The sequence below is a fragment of the Hippocampus zosterae genome, chromosome 13 (assembly GCF_025434085.1).
Source record: "Hippocampus zosterae strain Florida chromosome 13, ASM2543408v3, whole genome shotgun sequence".
Lineage (NCBI taxonomy): Eukaryota > Metazoa > Chordata > Actinopteri > Syngnathiformes > Syngnathidae > Hippocampus > Hippocampus zosterae.
The window spans coordinates 5214248-5237473 of record NC_067463.1 but is presented as its reverse complement, the minus strand read 5'-3'; the positions used below and the strand labels follow the sequence as shown (position 1 = coordinate 5237473).

The window sequence follows — 23226 nt, the reverse complement described above, 5'->3', positions numbered from 1 at the left end:
TCGAATAAAACAAACTACTGTTTAATTCTCTTTTGCTTTACACATTCTAAAAACAGTTGGGTCCAAAACGGACTGATTGATTACTTCAAATTAATCGCAAATTTTTAAGATAATTATTGGAGTTGTTTTGTGGAAAAACAACCCCAAAGTTTGGGTTGCTATCTGTATAACGACCTCAAAATTGAGAAAGAAAGTGGGTCAAATTGACCCGAGTAGTGGATCGTTCCATTTTCAGGGATTTTTTTTTTTGACCCTATTCTTTTTAGACTGGGATTGACACCCCCTACCCCACCCAAAAAACAAACAAACAAATAAATGTGGATGGAATCTAACTTGTTTTTTAGATAACTCTGCCAACTACACGCACATGTTAAAAGAACAACCTCTTTTGGTGGCCTGAAGTTTGCATGCTGAAATCACAGTTTGAAAAACAAAAACAGTGCATTTACATCCCTCAAATGCAGCTGCCTTGTTTCAGCGTGGGGCCAAAGCAAACAAGGCAAGCCGCGTAGAACAACACGCGGCGTAACTCGCCGCTGAAGAGGTCACTTAGGACCGCAGCTTTGAAAAAACAAGACCCCATTTTAAAAAAAATAAACGGAGGTGGGATATACATATCATGGGGAATTAAAGCTGCAAACAGCAACAAACCGAATCCTCTAAATAGGCGGTGCCCAAGTCTGTTCCTACGCTATAAATCAGTGATTTTTTTTCTTTTCTTAAACGACCCCTAAATACTGCCAAGGTACTGCTAAATGGCTACAAAACATGTGTTTCTTATTAGACCCCTGTATAATACACCCATCCCTCAATTTTGTATATCAAATGAGCACAAACTTTAACCACTGTCTGAAAACATGACAAAATGGCAAGTTTCTACGTCTCACTGGGAGACATTTCAAGATATGCATACGTCATTTGTTGATGTAGACGTGTCCATCAGCGTGCAGGGACACAATAGCGAAAGAGGCATGCGAGGAGCATGTGATGCTCGCACAAGGGGGGGTGTGGCCCCTCAGGTACTCACGGCGGAGGTAATGCCTCCCAGGCAGCACAATGAGTCATTCTCAAACACACCTCAGACGCCACGCATGGAGGACGCAGGGCTCACCGGTTCCACCTGACCTCAGAAGACGTTGGTGGGAAGGAGCTCGAATGCGCCAGGATCGCACCGCCGGGAAAGCCGAACTCGTTTGACCGCCTTGAGAAACAAGTGCTGGATTTGGACACGGACAGTGAGTTGCCGTCAATCGTCTCCCAACTTTCCTCCATGTGACATAGACGACGTCAGGTCACCTGGTCCCAAATCTCTCGAGGGCGGAATGAGGAGAAGCGTTAGATTTCGGTTCTCCGCACGTCACCCAAGGATCTCCCCACTCACCCTCTCATTGCGATTTTTCCATTTGCAGGCGGACGCTAGGGAGCCCATGACTGGGAGAGTTTTAGCCACAAGTTAAAACGTTAATTCAAGGTGCTAGAAAGACGGTCTTGATTTTTCTCAAGCTGCTGCCACAACTCATGTTACAGTAGCTAGCGTCATCTGTTTACTTGCTGTAATGTGAGTTAAACGAGTGATTTAGCAGTTTAACACAACCCCCCAAAATTTCAGCCTCAAAGTCACGTTCGGAAAATCGCTTCGTTAGGATTGGGAGCCTGGTACCTGTCGATCGCAGGCTCACATGGTGATTTGTTGATTTGCAGGCCTTCTGGAGGAGCCAAAGAGAATGCCGGTGGTCAAAGTGGAGAAAGACGCTCCGGCGGACGCATCCTCGGCGGTCGCCGACCCTCCGGAGGATCAGCCCCGAGGTCGACGCAGGAAAAGACCCCTGCAGCGAGGCAAGCCGCCCTACAGCTACATCGCCCTGATCTCCATGGCCATCGCCAACTCCCCGGACCGCAAGCTGACGTTGGGCGGCATCTACAAGTTCATCACGGAGCGCTTCCCCTTCTACCGGGACAACTCCAAGAAGTGGCAGAACTCCATCCGTCACAACTTGACGCTCAACGACTGCTTTATCAAGATCCCCCGGGAGCCGGGGCGCCCGGGGAAAGGCAACTATTGGGCCTTGGACCCGAATGCCGAGGACATGTTTGAGAGCGGAAGTTTTCTGCGGCGCAGGAAGCGCTTCAAGCGATGCGACCTGAGCACGTACGCCTCGTATGTGCACGAGAATCCGGTTTTCGCGCCGGTCCAGATCACCAGGTCGCCAGCTTACTCCAACGCCGTGTACCCGAACATGACCCTGAGCCCGTCCTACGGGCAGCAGCTGCCCTCGTCCTACTACCCTTCCCCGTCACCGCCCGGCTTCGGCCCGGCTCAGACTCGCATGTTCAGTATCAACAACCTAATCGGACCACCGGGCGGCATGCTGGGAGCGCAGGGGCCGGACGGAATGCAGCAGCCTGTCCGTAGTTTCACCCCCGAGGGGATCCCCAACGGATCCAGCCCCTGTAGCGTGGCGCCGCCGGGTTTCCAGAACCAGACGTGCGGAGGGGCCGCCCCGACCCGCTCCTCCATGCAGCCGGGTTTCGCCTATTCCGGACCCAGCGGTCAATCGCACCACCACCACCACCACGCCACCCCCCAGGGCCTCTACGGACAAGGCCACGGCCAAGTGTACGCCGCGTCCGGTCGCGTGGGCTCCTCAGGGGAGACGGCGGACCCCTACGGCAGGGTCTCGCCAGTGCAGCTGGGGTCTTTCTCCCAGTACAACAGTGCCACCGCAGGGGGTTACCTGCGACACCCGTCCTATACCGGGAACATGGACAGGTTTGTGTCCGCTATTTGACAGCTAACGGCATATAAGCACCCTGTAAAGGACAAGGTACTACTTGAGACACGCTTTTCTTCCTGCCCCTTTTCATCTCTGTCCCTCAAGATTCTCGACGAGGACATCATCATTCCGTGGCGTCCAAACTTACGAATACAGGAAAATGGAAGGACTCAAGGGCCCCTTTGACAGTCCCCATTTTTAATTTATTTGACAAGCCAAAACTAGTACATTAGTGGAGGGAAAAGATATGCTAAGGAATTGTATCGGTGTAAGCATTTAAATGTTTCAAAAGCTGGACGATAACGCAAAAGTCAAACATTTTTGGGAGCTTTTAGGGGGAGGGGGTCGGGCGGGGGGCGCAGCCCTGTATCTCACTAGAACAGATGCACCCCTGTAAATAGCAGCACCAGAATCACATCTCCACATTCACAGCCAAAACAACTTCAAGAAAATCAAGTCAAGAAAGGAGGGCAAACAACGGCACCTCGCGCCGTTTGCTGCTGTAACTGAATTCTTTGTAGTCGGTGAGGCTTTATGAATAAAGTTTTTGTAAATCTAGACAAGCTCTGTCTCAAACCAACGTATGAACATTCTCACTTCTGCCTTTCCGACCACCATTGAAAATGCAATGTGCACAAACGACACGTTGTCATCTCAAATAGTCATTTTTGTCACGGGCCCCTAAAAACAGTCAGCTTGCTACAAATGGCCCGCGGGCTGTAGTTTGGATATCAGTATCATCATTTCCAATCACAGCAAAGGTTTTCTGGTCTGATGCCCTTCAAGAAACCATTTGCAGCCATGGGGCGAGACTCGGCTAATACTAAAGACTTATTCACCAGGAAGTACATTTATTTTCGGTTTCACAATACGGCCGATACGTCTGTTTAATGCCACTGACCGCGCCAGTCACAAAGAATACTTTGTGAGACATTAGCTGGCACTTGCTAACCCAACTCCCTTCCCACTTGAGTTGGATGCGGTTTAACGTCACACTCCAGTACACCCATTGAGAGACACGTCTGTCGCATATTTCTTTATGCATTCCTGAGGACACCGCGATTTGTCAACTGAACCTGACAACCCCTTTTTTTTCCACATTGGTCATGGTGAGCCAGATGTAGATAATGGCCTATTTGCATTGTCAGCGGGTGAGCATCTCGATGGACACGTTTTGATTCCGTTCAATCCTCAAGAGGTCCTTTGAAATAGCTAACCACAAATATTGTGAAGTTTAGCTCCATGCTTCGAATGTTAAAATGAAGTCAACAGATCAAAAAGAAATATTAACTTCAAGGACTCTACATGGATATACGTGAAGATGCTGCACGCGTGTGCCGTGGCACAAGTATCCCGTTAAATTTGATTCGACAGAAAATGACGACCCGTTTTAAAACAACTTCAGCGTGTCTTGAAACATTTACTGAGTGAATTTGATTATTATGTAGAATGCGGACTTCTTGGAGATAAGACGGATGAAGTTGTGACATTGAAGATGAAAACACATGATTTTCTTTTCAGCAGATAAAACGTCCAACATTGAGAGTTTGATCATCCAAACGGTAAAAACTGTGTAAAATTTTCGCTGCATACTTTGAATGGTAGAAAACATATCGTCAGCTGGAGGACACATTAAGCACAGTTCAAATTGAAAATATAAAGCATCGCACTTGGATATCTTTTATAATATAAAAAGCATTTCCAATGATTTGGGGGGGGGGTTTGTATGATTTTTTTTTCTGGTCTGGCGATTTTTTTTTTAATGCTACAGAAATTACCATTGTAGTTCTTTTATATTAGTACTCTGGCAAATTGGAATTATACTTATTGTACACAACCTACTATGCAACACTGATAGCCACACTCACGTATTTCAGTCGGAAAACATTAAAAGGGCTTTGACTGTGGAAAAATGGTGCCATCAAGCAGACGAATCAAAGGCAGTAGTCCAAAATCTTAAAACAAAGACTGTCCTTCGTTGAAGCAAAGATATACCTGTATATGTGGAAAAACGTTCCTTTTTAAATGGGACTTTCTTTTGTGTCCGTTTTTTTTTGGCTTTGCCATTATAGGCTAATTTAAGGAACAGAATAATTGATTGATGAATAGAGCCAGGAAAATACAACCTACAGTCAAAATGGCTTGAAAGTAATGAGACAAAACGTTCAATTTTTTTTGTTAAGTTATTGGGCTTGATGGTCAAAGGCTTTGCAATAAGTGGCTTGTATGAAGAACGTTGTATGCATGGTGTTGCCAAAAAAAAAATACAGTTATGTTGGAAATTGTAGCTGAAATTTTTTTAAGAGTACAACATCTAAATTAAACTGGATTTCTCCCAAAGTCCTGAGTTGGTGTCTGCAATGCTTTCTTTCTGTGCCGTTTCAGCCCACCTGCTTTTGAAGCGGCATCTGGAGCCAGGCTTTCGCAACCGCCTCAACACTTAAGGACTTGGCTAATCTGGTCAAGCAATGGAACCATTTCAAATGTGATCGTTCAGCCCAGTGCAGTCATTGTGTCTCACTTCAGACAAGATGAGACCTGAAAGAGAAGCACTTCGTTAGCGTGACACGCTTGATTACGTGCCTGGGAAAGAAGCCGCAGTGACAGACGGGGCTGAATTGTGATTTTTTTTTCCAAGAGTGGAGTGCAATGGACTCATACATTTTAAAAACGCAGTGGGACTGACAAGCGCGCTAAATATATTGCTCCATGGTTCTCAAACTGTGCCCCTCCTCCCCCAGACCTTCAGGGGCCCGCAAAATAATTGTGTCCAAATTCACAGGGACAGGCTGCCTCCACTGAAGGCCGCATGATGTTGTATCCGGCGTGACTCGACCGCACGCGGTTTCTAACTTCAAGAAAGACAATTTGCAGGCTGGGTCCTTCGATTAATTCAAAGGCTCCGCCCCATGGAGCCTCAGTGGCCCGCATTAACCGGAGCAAAAGACAAGCTTGATGTAAATTTGGACACCAGATCCGGTCGAATTGCGCCGGAAGTGATGTCATGCAATCACAAATTCGGCCTGAGGTGGACCCGGCCTGTGAAAGTGTGACATGCAGTTGCCTGGCAACCAGTCCAGGGTGCGCCCCGCCTGCTCTGCCCGAAGACAGCTGGGATAGGCTTCTGCGTGCCCGTGACTCTTGTGAGGATAAGCAGTTTGGATAATGGATGGATGGATTATCAAAAACATAATTAATGGTGATTTATTTCAACCGGTAGGACTTTCCTTTCATCAGGAGCGACCGACCCTCTAGTGTAAAAACAAATGGTGACACCCCCCCCACCCCTTGCACCGCTGCTGCAAGCTATAATCTTCAAAAGTAGAAAAAGTTAAAATTGGAAATGTTTCACTTGGTTTACAAATACCCACATGACTTTAAGCATTTTTTAAATGTTTTTTTTTTGTTTTACATTCAAAATGTAAAAATGGGAATGAAAACTAGCACTGCCACGTTCTAATCATTTTAAATGCGGGTTGATACAAAATAAATGAACCGCCAATCTAAAATGCGAATCATTTTTTGCTTTTTCAGATGTTGTTTGTCTAACGAAACTCAAATAAACCTGTGTGTTGAATACACCGGACCAACGAAATACGCCGTATGGATTACGCCATGTTTTAGTTTCTATATTTATTTACCAATAATAATACATAAAAAGTGTGTGAAACAAAGTGAACATTTGAAAACATCGAAGGGGACAGAAAAGGCAGCACAAGTAAATATACTACTATACTTCATGAACATAGACAAAAAAAAACCATGTCAGCCTAAATATTCTAAAAGCTCCTGTAGCTGCTCACAGGTCTTCACCACCTCAGGCAACGACAGCAATGTCTACAAGGAAAAGGACCAAAAAAAAGAAAAGAAAAAAACCCCCAGATCAATTAAAAGTCTACGACAAAAAATGAGGCGAGGAGGAAGGGCCACGTACCTCCCGGACTTTATTCATCATGTTGTTCAACATGCGCACCTCGTTCTCGCATTTCTGCTGGTTGAGTTCCTGGATTTGTTGCTGCAGCGAACCCGAGACACACAGTGAGCACGAAGAAAATCCTCTCGGCGGATGAATGGCGAGCGTGCATTTTGTGTCCGGTGCACCGTTTGACATGTGCGTGTGTGTCGTGCACTTACATATCGCTTTGCCCGTTCGAGCAATTTGCCTCTCGTCTTCTCCGTTTCCTGAAGGCTCGTCTTCAGTCGCTCCACCTGTGGATAGGACATGAAGGAGATGGCGGGCCGGAAATAATTAGTTATAATGTGAGACAAGAAAAAATGATATTTTCTCAGCGCAATTGTTTTCATCCGACCGTAACACACGAAATCTCAAGCTGCGTTGCTCGACCGTAACTGTCACCCAAAGATGGGTGGACTTACTGTGTGTGAAATTTGAGCCTGCTTAATTGAACACACAGCTGATTCACTAGCAAGAACTGTTGGCTGAATGGCAACAGGTGGACTGGACACCAAGCTTTATTGTAACTTCTGCCATCTATCCATCCATCCATCCATCCATCATCTACCGCTTATCCGGCCCGGGTCGCGGGGGCAACAGCTTTAGCAGGGAAGCCCAGACTTCGCTCTCCCTAGGTACTTCGTCCAGTTCTCCCCGGGGGATCCCGAGTCGTTCCCAGACAAGCTGGGTGACATAGTCTCTCCAGCGTGTCCTGGGTCTTCCTCTGGGTCTCCTCCCGGTGGGGCATGACCGGAACACCTCACCGGGGAGGCGCTCAGGAGGCATCCGAATAAGATGCCCAAGCCACCTCATCTGGCTCCTCTCGATATGGAGGAGAAGCGGCTCGACTCTGAGCCCCTCCCGGATGACCGAGCTTCTCACCTTATCTCTAAGGGAGAGCCCGGACACTCTGCGGAGAAAACTCATTTCGGCCGCTTGTAACCGGGATCTCGTTCTTTCGGTCATGACCCATAGCTCGTGACCATAGATGAGGGTTGGAACGTAGATCGACCGGTAAATTGAGAGCTTCGCCCTTTGGCTCAGCTCCTTCTTCACTACGACAGACCGATACAACGTCCGCATCACAGCAGACGCTGCACCGATCCGCCTGTCGATCTCCCGCTCCCTTCTGCCCCCACTCGTGAATAAGACCCCAAGATACTTGAACTCCTCCACTTGGGGCAAGATCTCCTCCCCGACCAGGAGGGGGCACTCCACCCTTTTTCGACTGAGGACCATGGTTTCAGATTTGGAGGTGCTGATCTTCATCCCAACCGCTTCACACTCGGCTGCGAAACGCTCCAGTGAGAGTTGGAGAGCCCCGTTTGAAGGAGCCAACAGCACCACATCATCTGCAAAAAGCAGGGATGCAATACTGAGGCCCCCAAAACGGACCCCCTCAACGCTTCGGCTGCGCCTAGAAATTCTGTCCATAAAGGTTATGAACAGAATCGGCGACAAAGGGCAGCCTTGGTGGAGTCCTACCCCCACTGGAAACGATTCCGACTTACTGCCGGCAATGCGAACCAAACTCTGACATCGGTGGTATAGTGACCGAACAGCCCGTATCAGGGGGTTCGGTACCCCATACCCTCGAAGCACCCCCCACAGAACTCCCCGAGGGACACGGTCAAACGCCTTCTCCAAGTCCACAAAACACATGTAGACTGGTTGAGCGAATTCCCACATACCCTCGAGGACCCTGCTACGGGTGTAGAGCTGGTCCACTGTTCCACGGCCGGGACGAAAACCACACTGCTCCTCCTCAATCTGAGGCTCGACTTCCTGACGGACCCTCCTCTCCAGCACCCCTGAATAGACCTTACCAGGGAGGCTGAGGAGTGTGATCCCTCTGTAGTTGGAACACACCCTCCGGTCCACCTTTTTTAAAAAGAGCGACTACCACCCCGGTCTGCCAATCCAGAGGCACTCTCCCTGTTGACCACGCGATGTTGCAGAGGCGTGTCAACCAGGACAGCCCCACAACATCCAGAGCCTTGAGGAACTGGTGCATATGCACAAACAACAGTCAGGACCCGTCCCCCCACCCGCAGGCGGAGGGATGCAACCCTCTCGTCCACCGGTGTGAACCCCAATGTACAGGCACTGAGCCGGGGGGCAAGTATGCCCACACCTGCTCTGCGCCTCTCACCGTGAGCAACTCTGCCATCTAATGGATGAATATTTAAAGTCCCCTCTCTTGCAAAAAAGGTGACTCACCACAGGGAAAATCCAGATTAATTTGAATGATAAGAAAAAATAATCATCATCATAATTATAATAGGTGGCCCGGTAGTCCAGTGGTTAGCACGTCGGCTTCACAGTGCAGAGGTACCGGGTTCGATTCCAGCTCCGGCCTCCCTGTGTGGAGTTTGCATGTTCTCCCCGGGCCTGCGTGGGTTTTCTCCGGGTGCTCCGGTTTCCTCCCACATTCCAAAAATATGCATGGCAGGCTGATTGAACACTCTAAATTGTCCCTAGGTGTGAGTGTGAGTGCGAATGGTTGTTCGTCTCTGTGTGCCCTGCGATTGGTTGGCAACCGATTCAGGGTGTCCCCCGCCTACTGCCCGGAGACAGCTGGGATAGGCTCCAGCACCCCCCGCGACCCTAGTGAGGATCAAGCGGTTAGGAAGATGAATGAATGAATAATTATAATAATAATATGCCGGCCCAGTGGCGAGCACGTCAACCTCACAGTGCAGAGGTACCAGGTTCAATTCCAGCTCTGGCCTCCCTGTGTGCAGTTTGCATGTTCTCCCTGTGCCTGCGTGGGTTTTCTCCGGGTACCCCAGTTTTCGCCCACATTCCAAAAACATGCATGGCAGGCTGATTGAACACTCTAAATTGTCCCTAGGTGTGAGTGAGTGCGCGGATGGTTGTTCATCTGTGTGTGCCCTGCGACTGGCTCGTGACCATTTCAGGGTGTGTCCCCCCACCCACTGCCCAAAGACGGCTGGGATAGGCTCCAGCACCCCGCGCGACCCTTGTGAGGATAAAGCCGATCAGAAAATGGATGGATCGATGGATGGAAAAGAAAAAAAAAAAGTGCAACTGAATGAAAAAAAATCTCTGCTCATCTGGGATGTAGGGGTAGCAGGATAGGTAAAATGGAATAGCACCCCCCCCCCCCACACACACACACACAGGGCACCGCCTGATGATATCTTGCAGCCCAACAGGCTGCTGTGGCAACCTGTAAGGGAATCACCAAGCCAGCATGGCCATACCTCTTTTAACAAAAGGATTTTCTCTTCCTTTTCAACAACCTCGCTGGTCGTCTGCGCGCCGGCTTTCCTGAGCTCGGCGCGCAGGATTTGAACTTCTGTTTCACTCTGCTGGAGAGAGCGATGCAGCTCCGTCATCTCCTTACGCAACTCCTGTTAGTGGGGGTGAAAGAAAAGTTTATTACGCTTGAAACATGACTCGATGAGGGATAGATTAGGCTTCTTACATTATATTCAATTCTGTGTTTGAGCATCAGCTCCTGGGCTTCGGTGACATCATTCATGAGCTTGGTTATCATCTTGGAATCCTGTCATGGGGAGAGAAAGAATACCGTCGTTGCGTTCAGCATCACAGGCCTGTCAATGATGAATTCTAGGCACTGTGGAATCTGTCCGACCGCTCGGCGCCTCCAACCTGAGCTTGCTGCTGCAGTGCCTGCTCTCGGTGCTCGGCCTGCCGACGCAGGCAGCTCAGCTGATGCTTCAGCTCGGACACCTCCGCCCTGTGCTTGCTGTTTGTGTCCTGCAGCGCCATTTCCAGGCTGTAGCTGGAAGGAAGACGAGCACTTAAATACACGCGCGTACAATTCGTTGCGAGACAAAGCTCTTAACAATTCAATGTTTGACACGTGAAATGAATTGTGCCAACATTATTTTTTTTAATGGTACCGGTGCATGCTTTTGATAAATACTAATAGCCCTTTATTGTAATGTACTGTACCTTAATGTAATGTACAGAAATGAAATGAATAAATAAACTGTAAGCCAAAAGCAACGTTGATAGACGCTGTAGTACATTGGTCTGTAGCTTGTGCCTTGATCTGGGGCGGCCATGGTTGTATTTGTTGCCTCCATGCTACTTGCAAGTCTTTTCATTTTGTGTTTGTGTAATTGACTGGCTGAAAGTGCATCGTCAACTACGGTGATCTGGAATAATCTACGCAATGAAATAAAAATAGAATACGTGACATCAATTTTTTGTTTTCTTTATGAAATCATAATCAATTTGTTTGGAAACTGAAGTGACGCTGTTTCAAACCGCTAAAAGAAGATGACAAGCCGGAACGTTCAGAACCGTCAAAAGTGAAATACAGTCACACCTCGCTTTTCGACCATATTCCGTTCCAGAAGGCTGTTCGAAAACCGATTTGTTCAAAATCCGAAACCAAGTTTCCCATTATAATCTGCTCACAATGAACACTACACGAGGAAACGTCACTTCCTCGTGTAAGGAAGCTGAGAGGAGTCGAGTGGCGTATTCGGATTTGATTAGTTTGGTTTGAAAAACAGTTTTCCGAGGCGTAAAAATCTCGAACAGAGATGTTCGAAAACCGAGGGATGACTGACTGTACACCCATTCCAATTAAAATATTTGGCAAAGAGCAATGAAAGGACCACTTTGTCTACTTACGTGGCGTGTTGCAGCTCCTCCGCCCGAGCGTCTTTCTGTCGCTGCACGGACTCGAGGGCGCCGACGAGCTCCGTGACCATGTCGCTCAGGTGGGCCAGCACTTCCGCCACGCCGCTCTGCTCCTCCTTTTCCTCTTCATCAACCTCCCGCGCCACGGGTTGCTTTTTTTTCGGGGTGACGGGCAGGCGTGTGAAGGCACTGTTCTCGCTGAATATGCTCTCCCTTCGCGAGTCCGTGGACACTGAAGAGGCAAAACGTCAACTTGGGTTCGGGTACACGCCAAGACAATCGGGCTGTTTTTGTCCCATGGTTTGCCCTTTCTAAAATTGTTGCATATCTTTCCAAAATTCCCCAGGTTCATTTCCTACTGAATTTTACTGGTAATGTTCGGCACCCCTTTGGGCAGCGTTGATTTAAGTTACCGTCTGTTGTCTTAGTTTCTTCATCTTGTTCCTCATCATCATTCTTCTCAGCAGTTAGTGTGACCGTGACACAATCTAGAAAAGAGCTGGACGGTTGCTGCTGCTCCACTTTGAGCGCTGGTTGTGAGTTATTTGGCTTTGGCTTCTGGGGGGGAAAAAAAGAAAACAAAAAAAAAAACGCACGAATCGTTCCAGACACGCCAATGAGGAATCCGTGAACTCGAATGCGCTTCGCCCACGCTAATCTCCCTTTTACCTCGCCGCCGAGTACGTCGTGCAGCTTGTCGGTCACCACCCGCAGCGTGTGGTGCAGCAAGGTAATTTCCGTGACGGCCTGAGCGAGCTCCTCGGACCGCTTCCGCTGGGATGTGTCGGCTTTCATCCGGGTGGCCTCCAGCTCCTCCTGCACGCTCTTCCTCTCTCGCCTGCGAACACGCACACCGTCAAGTCGGGGGCGCACCACAAATGTCATACCCTGTCACCGCATAATTTACTGAACGACTTTGAGCCGTCCCTCTCTTCGCCAGTGTGGCGCAAACGCAGACTCACTCCAATCGAGAGAGATCTGCTTTCAGGTCTTCACACTGGATGTTCCTCTCGTGGAGAACCCTGAGCATGTTCTCGCTTTCGGCGAGCTGCTCTCGAGCCACCTCGTTCTCCGCCTGCAGGAACTGGAACCCAAACGGGGCACAATGCGCAGTGGGTCAACTGATCGACGTCATACACCCAACGTCACACATACATAAGCCGGGGTGGGGGAAAATGTGGTCGACATGCATGGAGCCCGTTATGTTTTTCAATCCCTTTCATACAGTAAGTGGGATTTTCTCTGTCGACGGCGACTCAATCGACTTCAGTCCACCTCGTTCATCTCCGCCGCGGCGCCGAGCTCCGCGCAGACGCCCCTCAGTTGCTGGATCTGTGAGCTCTGCGACTGCGAGAGCTCCCGCAACCGCCTTAGGTGCTCCTCTTTCTCAGCCAAATCACGACTGAGCTCGTCCGCCCACTCCTCCGCCTGGCAGAGCGACGATGCCAAACTGGGCGCAACAAATTGCAGGCATCGCAACGAGAACTCGAAAGACTCTCCGGATTTCACCAAAGAGGCCGAACTCACTGGTCTGCCGTTTCCTTGGCCGTGCTGGCGTCTCTCTGTGCCTGCTGCAACCTGCAACAACGACAACATTTGGAGTGAGTCTTTATTCTGTAATTCATCGAGGAGTCGCTGTGGGGCATTACCTGGACGTCTCCTCGGCCAGGGTGTGCTCCAGAAATGTGTGGGCAGCCGTCGTGGAGCACACGGTGGCTGACATTTCCGTCAAGGTCCTCTCCAGCTCGGCCCGCTGCTCCTCACCCTCCTTCAGCTTCTGACGTAGCACGCCCATCTCTGGGAGGGTTAAAAAAAAAAAAGTTTCAATTGGCAGGTGTGCGCATTTACACCGCAGCTTTGAATGTGGTTTGTTTTTTTACCTGAGGTCAAAATATTAACCTGCAGACTTAAATCACCAATTTGTTCGTCGGCAGTTTGGAGACTGAATGTGGCTTTTCTCAACTCCTCTTGCAGCTGTACGGGGAAAAAAACATAATAATAATCAGAAAGCATCACATCAGCATAGGACTGAGTGATGACTGTAATCGATTTGTTCACATTTGGCAGGATGATTAAAACTAAATAGTCTCGGGTGTAGCAACTTATTTTCACATGGTTTGTAATTTTAAAAATGCTTATTTCATTTTATATTACTTCAGTTGATTTGAATGAATGCTGGGAGGGTTTCAAAGCTTGCTTCATATCAAGAGGAAAAAAAATTAATTCTTTGCTAATGCTGTAGTGACCTGCTCTTTCTCCTCTTGAGCTTGGTCCCGCGCGGACATGTGCTCATCTCTTTCTCTCAGAGCAGCCGCCGCCTTCTCGTTCAGCCTCAGCAGCAAAGGAGTGGTCCGAAGCACCAGGCTCCTGACGCTGGACAACTGCAACAAAAAACAACAACAATCAACTCAGGAGAAAGAGTCAGTAGTGACCCCAAGTGATGGATCCGGCGACACAGTTGCCTCAGCGCATGTGCCCCTTGGTGCAACGCATTAAGAAAAAGCCACATGACCAATACAGCTGCTGTTCCTCTTGTTAGCGAGGCGCCAAGCTGTTAACAGGGAAGCGCATCCATCAGCTGGTGACGGGATCCATCCGACACAAGAGATAAGTAAATAAAATCACAGATCTTTGGAAGCACAATTCTTCCCTTCAAGGACTGTGATCTCCTATTGGTCAATAAGGGATGTGTTCTTATTTCCCTCAGGTTCGCTTGATCTGTCAGAATTCAAATTGACTTAATTTTTTTTTAATCGCATGTGTTTGACTGAAAAAGTCACGGCTCATAATATTTGCATACTATACTTTTTTTTTAATGAAAGTGAAATTCACGACAAAAACTGCACAAATTGAAAAAGAGTTTTTTTCTGTTTGAGAAGCTGGCCATGATATTGACATTCTCGAGTGTATTTTACAGGTGTCCAATTCAAACTTTCAAGCATTAAAGTATGATGTAGGGTGGGGGTTATACAACAGCAAGAGAGCTTGTGCAAAACAGTACAAATTTGCTCAAATATATTCAACCCACTTCGTTCGTCAAACTGGAGTGATCCTGCATGGTTTGGCACAGAACATCCGAAGCAGAGCTCAAGGTTTCACTGTTGGTCTCGTTTAGTGCAACCTGTTGTAGAAGTTACAAAGGATTGAAAAGGGACATCTTCAGAGAGGATGTTGGTCAATGTGCTTTTTTTTTTTTTGTTCACCAGCTCTGGGAAGGTAACATTGAGAGCAGCCAAGAGTTCTTGCTGAGAGCCGACGCTCCTCCGCAGTGCCGCCATTTCGCCGGCGCAGCGAGTCCTCACCTGCTCCACGGTACTGAAGGCCTGTGCGCGCACAAAAAAAAAGTCGAATCGCCGCCTCTTCATTCACGAGCGAGCATTAAGACGACTGTCGCTTTCATGCTTACAGCTTCCTTGGACGTCTGAGCGTCTTCCATCTGAGTCTTCATCTCGTCTCTTTGCCGGAATGCTTCGTCAACCTTCTGCGTCATTCGTGTCTGCATTTCCTTGAACTTAGTGCACAACAACTTCATCTTGCCGTACTATAAGGAGAACACAAATGAACTGGAGTTTGACAAGGCAAATGCAGTCTTGTACGTTGTCGGTGGTGATGTGTAAATTTCCATCCGTCCATTTCCTGGAATGTGTGTTCCCTTGCACAAACCGATGTATAAATAGTTTTACATTTGTGTGTGTGTGTGTGTGTGTGTGTGTTGTGTCCTATTCATACATAATTTAGATGTATTTTCTGGAAATATTTTGTATATTTTAAAAATTTGTTTTTTTTCTCAAACCCCCTACCCAACCCAAATTTTGCAGGAAAAAAATCTCTTTCTTGAAAGCTGACAAACATGACAAATTTTTACAAATCCTGAGGAAAACCCAACTTTCCTATGTTCGCAGGCATGCGCCGCTCAGTGAGATACATACCAGCTGTATTTCTTGGGGAAAAAAATCATGATATATTATATTATATATATTTTTTCTTTGTTTTAATGTGCACTTTTTTCTGTCAACTTTTTTCCCCCTCAATCGTAAACTTTTTAAGAATATATAATTTGACCTTTTTCTTGAAAACAGACATTTTATTTCCTCATTTGAAAAAAAATCCCTAAAAATGTAACATTTGATGATCTAAAAATGTCACTTTCCCTTTGAACATCAATATATTGGGTGATATTTACATGAGAAGCCAGTCTTCGATGATCCTCTCGAACATGCGCCTCCATTTGCTTCATGTCGGAGAGCGCTGCATCGGTGTCGCCCGTCAAAGATGCCTGTTGGGAAAAGGGGAGTTTTCTTTTTTAGTCCAGGATATCAGACAAGGAAAAAAAACGGATGAGCAGGTTGCTAGCATAATGGGGAAACTCAGACAACTCTGGTGTATGCGCAAAAGGAACGAGAGTGAACATGATGACAAGTGTCCGTTGCGTGGTTGTTATTATCTCCCTCCGACATCTTTTTGACAAACACGGGGGAGCTCACCATGGTGACGCGCATTTCCTGCATATACCGGATGAGTTCCTGCACAGAGCTTCCATCTTGCTCCAAGTTGCCAATCCTGTCCAACGCCGCCATATACAAGTCCCTATACATTGTCGTCTTGGTGATAAATACGCACCAAAAAAATACAAATAAAAAAGTGAAATAATGATTTGACTCGGAATTTCTATATCCTCACGTCAGGTCAGTCACCTGGCTGAGCTCCGTGTGGTCGGTCTGCACCAACTTGTTCCGCAGCTGGGACGGCGGCGGGCCTGCAGAGGGGGCGCACAGCGCCCGGGCCACGGCCAGCTGCTGCACCAAGGCCTCCACCATAACCGTGCTGGACGTCAGCCTCTGCTCGAGTTCCTCTCTTGGCACGCTGTCCAAGCTTCCTGCGGGACAGCTGCCCAGGCACACAAACGGGGGAAGACCAGTTGGAGCTGGGGGGTCGCGTTCAATTCTCCACCTAACTTTATTTTTTAAACTATTGTTGTGACTTGTTTTCTTTTTTTTTAAATCTATTTTATTGTTGTCATATAAGAGCTGCACAACTGATTGAATTTTAACCCTGATTTGCATCCTTTGTCTGTTTAGAGTACAGGGCAAGTGACTTTAAACAAGAAAATAGCATTTGATAAATTCAAGTTTGTGCTTATTATTACGATTCTCATTTAATCAAGATATGATAATCAACTGGATTTGAAGTTTCATTTTGCATTGAAAGTTGTTTCCATATTTGTCCACAAGTAGGGCCGGACTTTGAGACTCTCTTGAGATGAAGGGCGATTCAAATCGATAGCGTTTGTTCAAAAACAATACAGAGGTGCTTTGAGATACAAGGACATGACTCATGAATTTTGAGCAAGAGTTCGATAGATTTTTTTTTCATTTGGAGGGGGGGGGGGGGCGTAAAATTTCCAAGCAAATAATCTGAGATGCCCAGTACCAGTGAACTCAACTTGTCTCAGTCCATCACTGACACTTTTTTTCCCTCTGCTCTAAAATGTAAGCATTTAAGAATTTCCATCACTTACTTCCACATGAGAGGAAGAGGATCCGTAAGCGTGCAGGCATCCGCGTTGGACAAATCAGCCTTTCTCTCAAACTCTCCTGACGTATTGAGGCTCCGATCCAACATTTTTACAGGGGTGACGCCCACTCCGACGCCGCAAGACTTTGCGGGAGGTGCGGCAAAATTAATCTTTCCCGACGCCAGCAGGAGAAACTCCGCCATTTGCCGTAGCTGCTGCTGGAGCGGACCATCCGGAATCAAAGGCCCGTCGGGAACCGCCGACCCGTGATTCTTCTTCCCCAAATCCTCTGGCTGCGGACCCTCCAACTGGAGCTTGTTGCACAGAGTGGTGGAGTTGAAGAGGGGACAAGGCAGCGGGCTCTCCAAGTGGTCCGTCCACAAAGCGGCCATCTCGGTACCGTCCGGTGAAAGCGCGTTCTTCTCGCAGTGGTCAGCGGGATTCCTGCAAGCCCTCGCGAGGGTGAGCGACGCCCTTCGAATCGGACTGATGAGCTGAAGAGCCGACACGACAGACGGCCGCTCTGTGAGCACTTTTAAAACAGTGGGCAAGGTCTCCGCGAGAGGTTCACCCACAGGTGATGGGACATGCGGTCTGTTTTCAGACAAACCCAGTGCGCTGTCCTTGGCCTCGCTGGACTGGCTGAAGTCCAGATTTGGCTGCCCCTCTGGAACTATCTTGCCATCATCAAGCCTCTCTGGTGTAGCGCGGATTATTAAATTAACTGACTCAGGCACCAATGTCTTTTCCGATGATGGTGTCGAAGTCCCTAAAACATCATCAATTGGGTTCACTTGAATGGGATCCATTGTGAGAATCTGGCTCTTGGTCAGGAACTCTGAGTGAGTTTGTTCCTCTGGAATACCGGCAACTTGCCCACAATTGTCCGTTTTGGTCTCAATGTGAGGATCTAGAAGATTCTTCTCAAAATGACAGTTTAAAAGCTCACCACATTCCTTCACCTCAGCAGGTAAAATTTGTGGCTGGGATTGACCGCTTGCAATTTGCTCCGCTGGAAGAGGAAAGATCTCGTTAAACATTTCAGCGACTGCGGGAATTTCATCATAAAATCCATCTTGGACTTTTAAAGAAACTGAATGGTGAGTCAGAGTCTTGTCCAATGCTGGTGTAAGAGTAACCGCCTCATCGTGAATTTGGCTCTTTTGAACACAATCCACTGTGAGAGACTCGTTATGGAGGAGCTGGGAGTTTTCAGCCTGTTCTCCCTGAACAGCGACAAAAGCACTCAACAAGTCGGCCTCTTGTCCAAAAGTGTCCACATTGGTCTCAAAATGGCAGTATGGGTGGTCAAAGTGATCGCTGCAGAGCCACACATCAGCAGGTAAAAAGCTCAGCTCTGAATGACTGGTGACCATTTGCTCTGCTGGAAGAGGAACTGTCTCATCTACCACTTTAGTGACGTTGGGAATTTCCACCTCAACCCCAGTGCAGGTGAATGACTTTAATGTCACATCGAAGACTGCGCTCGGAGTGCCTTCACGTTGACAGTCGTTGGGATTCTCTACATGCTCACCGTCGATTACAAAAGGAACGGTTTCACCCAGTTGCCTGGAGCCAGCTGAAACTTTCACCTCACTGCTGTCAGACTGAGTGTTTTCTGGAATGATTTCAACCACAGCAGGGTCCGTTCGCTCAGGGTGGCAATAAGGATGTTCCATGTGTATGCTGTGGGTTTCACTGGTCCCCATATCCTCTTTTTCACAAGTGCCACCAACAGTTTGGTCTTGAGGCAAGAAAATGTGGTCTTCTGCGCACAGTGAAGGCTCTTCTGAAATCATCACTTCGCCACCGGAGCAGATGAAGGATTGAAATGCGAGCTCGACGGGTCCAAAAGTGGCCATTTTGATGGTTTGTGTCACATTGGCTAATGGAGGAGAGCACAGGCCGAGACAAACATCCTCCTGTTGGTTACAATGAGTGAGTTAGAGAAGCAGAAACACAAAAAACACACAAATAGTTGTATTTTTAAATATTTTTTTCCCAGCTCAAAACTAAATATTCTCCATATATAAATACTAGCTGGTTCGCCGCCCTCCGGGCGGCTCATCAGCTAGTTCCTGCGGAAGGCTGGTAAGGTGGTGGTTCGCCGCCCTCCGGGCAGCTCATCAGCTAGTTCCTGCGGAAGGCTGGTAAGGTGGGCCTTCGGCCCACAAAAGTGTTGTTGCTTGGTTCAACTTTTTGTTCATCTTCATTGCTTATCGCGAAAATAAAGAGATGTTTAGCTCAACTAAATAACTAACAATTTTATTGCAATGCTTGTGGGTAGACAACATTTTTTCGCTAAGATGCCCGCGCGATCGTAGTGAGCCACTGCCTGAGCAGCGCAGTGGCGGCGCGCAGTGGCGGCGCGGTGAAGTAGGTACGTTTTGAAAAGGGACAGACGGAAGGACAGACCGCGTGCGGGACGACGCGCAATATATATATAGATAGATAGATAGAAGAAGATTATTGGCACTGGTATGAAACCTTGTATCTCCAAAATAGTATAGTTTCAGCAGACCCCAAAATAGCATGTTTGTACAACCACCAACATTGCATCAACATAGAAAGTAAGACATTTTCAACGATTTAGATTGGTCGATAATTTATATATATTTGTAATTATTATAAAATAACACCCACTCTGGACTAGTAGCTAGCATAAATTTTTGAAAATGATTCAATTTACCAAAATTGTGACTTATGAGGTTTCAGCCATATACAGGTGTATATATATATATATATATATATATATATATATATATATATATATATATATATATATATATATATGAGCTGTCAAACGATTAAAATATTTAATCTAATTAAAAATGCAACTGTCATAATTAACTCAAATGGACTAAAAAATTAATCGTGATTACTCACACATTTTTTATCATTTCTGAATTTCCTTTTACATTTTTTGTCCTATTTTTCCCCCATTTTAATGCTCTCATCAACATGGAATCATGAATCCGTTTTCTATGTGCCAAATGCAAATATTTACTGAAATATTTTCGATTTTCAATTTTACATGAACATTTTTCACTTGGAGCAGTTATTCACACATAATCTCTCACACAATATTACCGTCCATCAACAACAGTGAAAACAATATTTTGTCACAACAGCTGCTTTAACAGCTTTTTTTATAAAATCAAAACAGAGCAATATAACATTATAAAGTGCACATCTAAGGTAAACTAGTACTCAGCCTATAGTAGATTTAAACCATGGTTGCATACTTCGTTTTTCTCAAGTTTACTTTGAACACAGCAGTCTGTTTCTATATGTTTGTTGAAGAATAACGAGACACCGGACACCAGTGTTCATTATGTGCCGCTGTATTCAAAACTGCCCGCCGTACAAAAAAGCGCACGCACTTCCCCCGTGCTGCTGGGGCAAACCATTCTGAAATGGGGGCGGGGGGTTCACGCCCCCTAACACAGTCAGGCTATGTTGATTGTGTTGGTCCTTCTTGTGCGGAAGTCTCTCTACAGTTTTTGTGAAGACCTCATTTCGAATGACTACACTTGGTTCGATGACAACACTGGAGACGTTTTATTTTCGGTAGGTCGCTACCACTGTCAGACAAACAGAGAAGCTCCACCCGCTCTATTTATATGGATGCAGAACACTGTAACCTTCCAAACAAAATAGTTCCAAACAAGTAACAATCGTGTCAGTGGCATACATCGTATACCTGTATGATACAGAGAGAGAGAAGAACAGATAACGTTGGTCTTGTCAGTGGAACAATCTGGCAACTTTTTAAAAGTAAACTTTCCATTCATATACTCTTTAAGTATCCGTTTTCGGTGACTCGTGCTGCCGTGGCTGGCAAAACAGACATGGGCGTGGACTTCTGCAGCGCGCTTGTTGTTTTGTTCTGGTATATTTATACAGCAACGTAACATCCGCTTGTGACGTGTGCCACGTTAATCTCGCGAGAAAAAAATTTAATCCCGTTACAATTCATTTAAATTAATGCCAATAAAAACGCACTAAACTGACAGCTCTAATATATATAGATATATAAAAAAACGCACTAAACTGACAGCTATTAATATATATATATTAGAGCTGTCAGTTTATCGCGTTTTTTTATAGTTATCTGTTCTTCTCTCTCTCTGTATCATACAGCTATACGATGTATGCCACTGACGCGATTGTTACTTGTTTGGAACTATTTTGTGTGGAAGGTTATAGTGTTCTGTGTCCATGTAAATAGAGCGGGTGGAGCTTCTCTGTGTTCATCTGACAGTGATAGTGTGCTACAGTGTTAGCGACCTAGCGAAAGTAAAATGTCTCCAGTGTCGTCATCGAACCAAGTGTAGTCATTCGAAATTAGGTCTACACAAAACCGTAGAGAGACCTCCGCGCAAGAAGGACCAATACAATCAACATAGCCTGACTGTGTTAGGGGGAGTGAACCCCCCCCCCCTTTCAGAATGGTTTGCCCCTGCAGCACGGGGGAAGTGCGTGTGCTTGTTTGTACGGCCGGCAGTTTCCAATACAGCGGCACGTAATGAACACTGGTGTCTGGTGTCTCGTTATTCTTCAACAAACATACAGAAACAAACTGCTGTGTTGAAAGCAAACTCGAGAAAAATGAAGTATGCAACTATGGTTTAAATCCACTATAGGCCGAGTACTAGTGTACCTTAGATGTGCACTTTACAATGTTATATTGCTCTATTTTGATTTAATAAAAAAAGCTGTTAAAGCAGCTGTTGTGTGACAAAATATTTTTTTCACCATTCTTGATGGACAGTAATATTGTGTGAGAGATTATACAATACAATACAATACAATACATTCTGATTTATATAGCGCTTTCACAACAGCGGCAGCTGTAACAAAGCGCTTTACAAAACAGTTAACATAAAGTAAAATAATAAACACAACACACAACATAAAACACAAACAGTCGTGCAGTCCTAACCACTTTTCCGTCACACGCTTATTATGTGTGAATAACTGCACCAAGTGAAAAATGTTCATGTAAAATCGAATTTGTTATTTCAGTAAATATTTGCATTTGGCACATAGAAAACAGATTCATGATTCCATGTTGATGAGAGCATTAAAATGGGGAAAAAATAGGACAAAAAATGTAAAAGGAAATTCAGAAACGATAAAAAAATGTGTGAGGAATCACGATTAATTTTTTAGTTGATTTGAGTTAACATGACAGTTGCATTTTTAATTAAATATTTTAATCGTTTGACAGCTCTAATATGCGTGTGTGTGTGTGTTTGTACAAAGTGTATGATACATTTTATACGTTATTTCCTTCACCACCGCCCATTTTCAACATATATATGACTTCTATTTTATTCTTGTGTGAAAAAAAACACCATTATATATATATATATATATATATATATATATATATATATATATATACACACACACACACAGTATATATACTGTATATATAATTCTTTACGGTGTTATATTATTTTAAAGCAATTACTTTTTAGATTTTCCACTGGTACAGTAAATGCAAAAACATTTCATCCTTTAATGAATATTCAACGTATTTTTCAGTATAAAGTACTGCGTTTTACAATTAGAGAAGTATAAAACGTTTTAGTAGTCTTTAAACGTAAATATGGTACTGTACCTTCATCAGTGATTTGGACTTGTGTCTCGGCGGAGAAGGCAGATGCTGCTTTTCATTCTCCAAACTTCTCAACGGAGGGCGCTGCTCACATCTCCTGGAAGGCTAAAAAAGCATTCGAATCAAAATATGAACTACAGCACTTGAAAGCTGACATTTTCGAAAACTATGCCCCCAAAAATATTTCAATTCTTACCGAGCCTTCCACGCTTCGACTTGACATCTCCGGCGTGCTTCAAAACGGTTCGTATGAGCAAGTAGGGACACTGCTGCCTCGAATAAATGCGAAACCGAATCGTCGCGCCGGAATGAGTTTACTATGTTCTTTTAGCAAGTGCATAAATGGTCAAAGCTTTCTTGCTCAGTAGACCTCTTAAAATGTGTAGAGAAAATACGTCAAACCATCAACAAGCGCGTTTCGTTCAAAACAGAAATAGCCGCTTTGCTATTGGTCAATTTTCTTCTTTGTCGTCATGTTTCGAATAAGCATGCATTTGGACTGTTTTATATTGCTGCCACCTACAGGACGGAGCGAAACTGCGCCAATCGACCCAGGACTGTTGACGCCAAACGCCGAAACCATTCTTCCATTATTTGTCTATCCATAATTTTGTGTTTATTCGTATACGTCCTGAGTTTTTTTAATGGCTTGTCTTTCGTGTCTTATTTTCGTATTAATTACATTCCTTCACATTTATTTACGTCACTGACT

The 23226-nt window shown here is 46.0% G+C and overlaps 3 protein-coding genes across 3 annotated transcripts in view; 2 read left to right on the top strand and 1 right to left on the bottom strand.

Moving 5' to 3' along the window:
* Positions 1-23226, top strand: part of pkd2 (polycystic kidney disease 2) — a 178287-nt gene that overhangs the window by 66797 nt on the left and 88264 nt on the right. The window lies entirely within an intron of this gene.
* foxe1 (forkhead box E1) lies at positions 380-5114 on the top strand. The gene is made up of 2 exons (XM_052083694.1): positions 380-1235; positions 1702-5114. The coding sequence occupies exon 2, from the start codon at positions 1725-1727 to the stop codon at positions 2787-2789; it is 1065 nt and encodes a 354-aa protein (XP_051939654.1). The 5' UTR covers positions 380-1235; positions 1702-1724; the 3' UTR covers positions 2790-5114.
* spag5 (sperm associated antigen 5) lies at positions 6393-22967 on the bottom strand. Its single transcript, XM_052083603.1, has 24 exons — positions 22711-22967; positions 22518-22619; positions 16892-18810; positions 16068-16260; positions 15858-15974; positions 15557-15649; positions 14780-14914; positions 14577-14696; positions 14402-14494; positions 13620-13754; positions 13254-13347; positions 13023-13170; positions 12901-12951; positions 12649-12823; positions 12336-12457; positions 12043-12211; positions 11787-11931; positions 11365-11605; positions 10369-10501; positions 10181-10261; positions 9957-10106; positions 6909-6983; positions 6709-6789; positions 6393-6611 (listed from the first exon to the last, which is right to left on the bottom strand). The coding sequence occupies exons 1-24, from the start codon at positions 22735-22737 to the stop codon at positions 6540-6542; spliced, it is 4671 nt and encodes a 1556-aa protein (XP_051939563.1). The 5' UTR covers positions 22738-22967; the 3' UTR covers positions 6393-6539.

Coding starts and splice junctions, on each gene's coding strand:
- foxe1 (XM_052083694.1), top strand. CDS start 1,725: ATGCCGGTGGTCAAAGTGGAGAAAGACGCTCCGGCGGACGCATCCTCG.
- spag5 (XM_052083603.1), bottom strand. CDS start 22,737: ATGTCAAGTCGAAGCGTGGAAGGCTCG. Junction 14,495..14,576: donor ATGTTACCTTCCCAGAGCTG/GTGAACAAAAAA, acceptor CTTCTACAACAG/GTTGCACTAAACGAGACCAA. Junction 13,171..13,253: donor GGTTAATATTTTGACCTCAG/GTAAAAAAACAA, acceptor TAACCCTCCCAG/AGATGGGCGTGCTACGTCAG.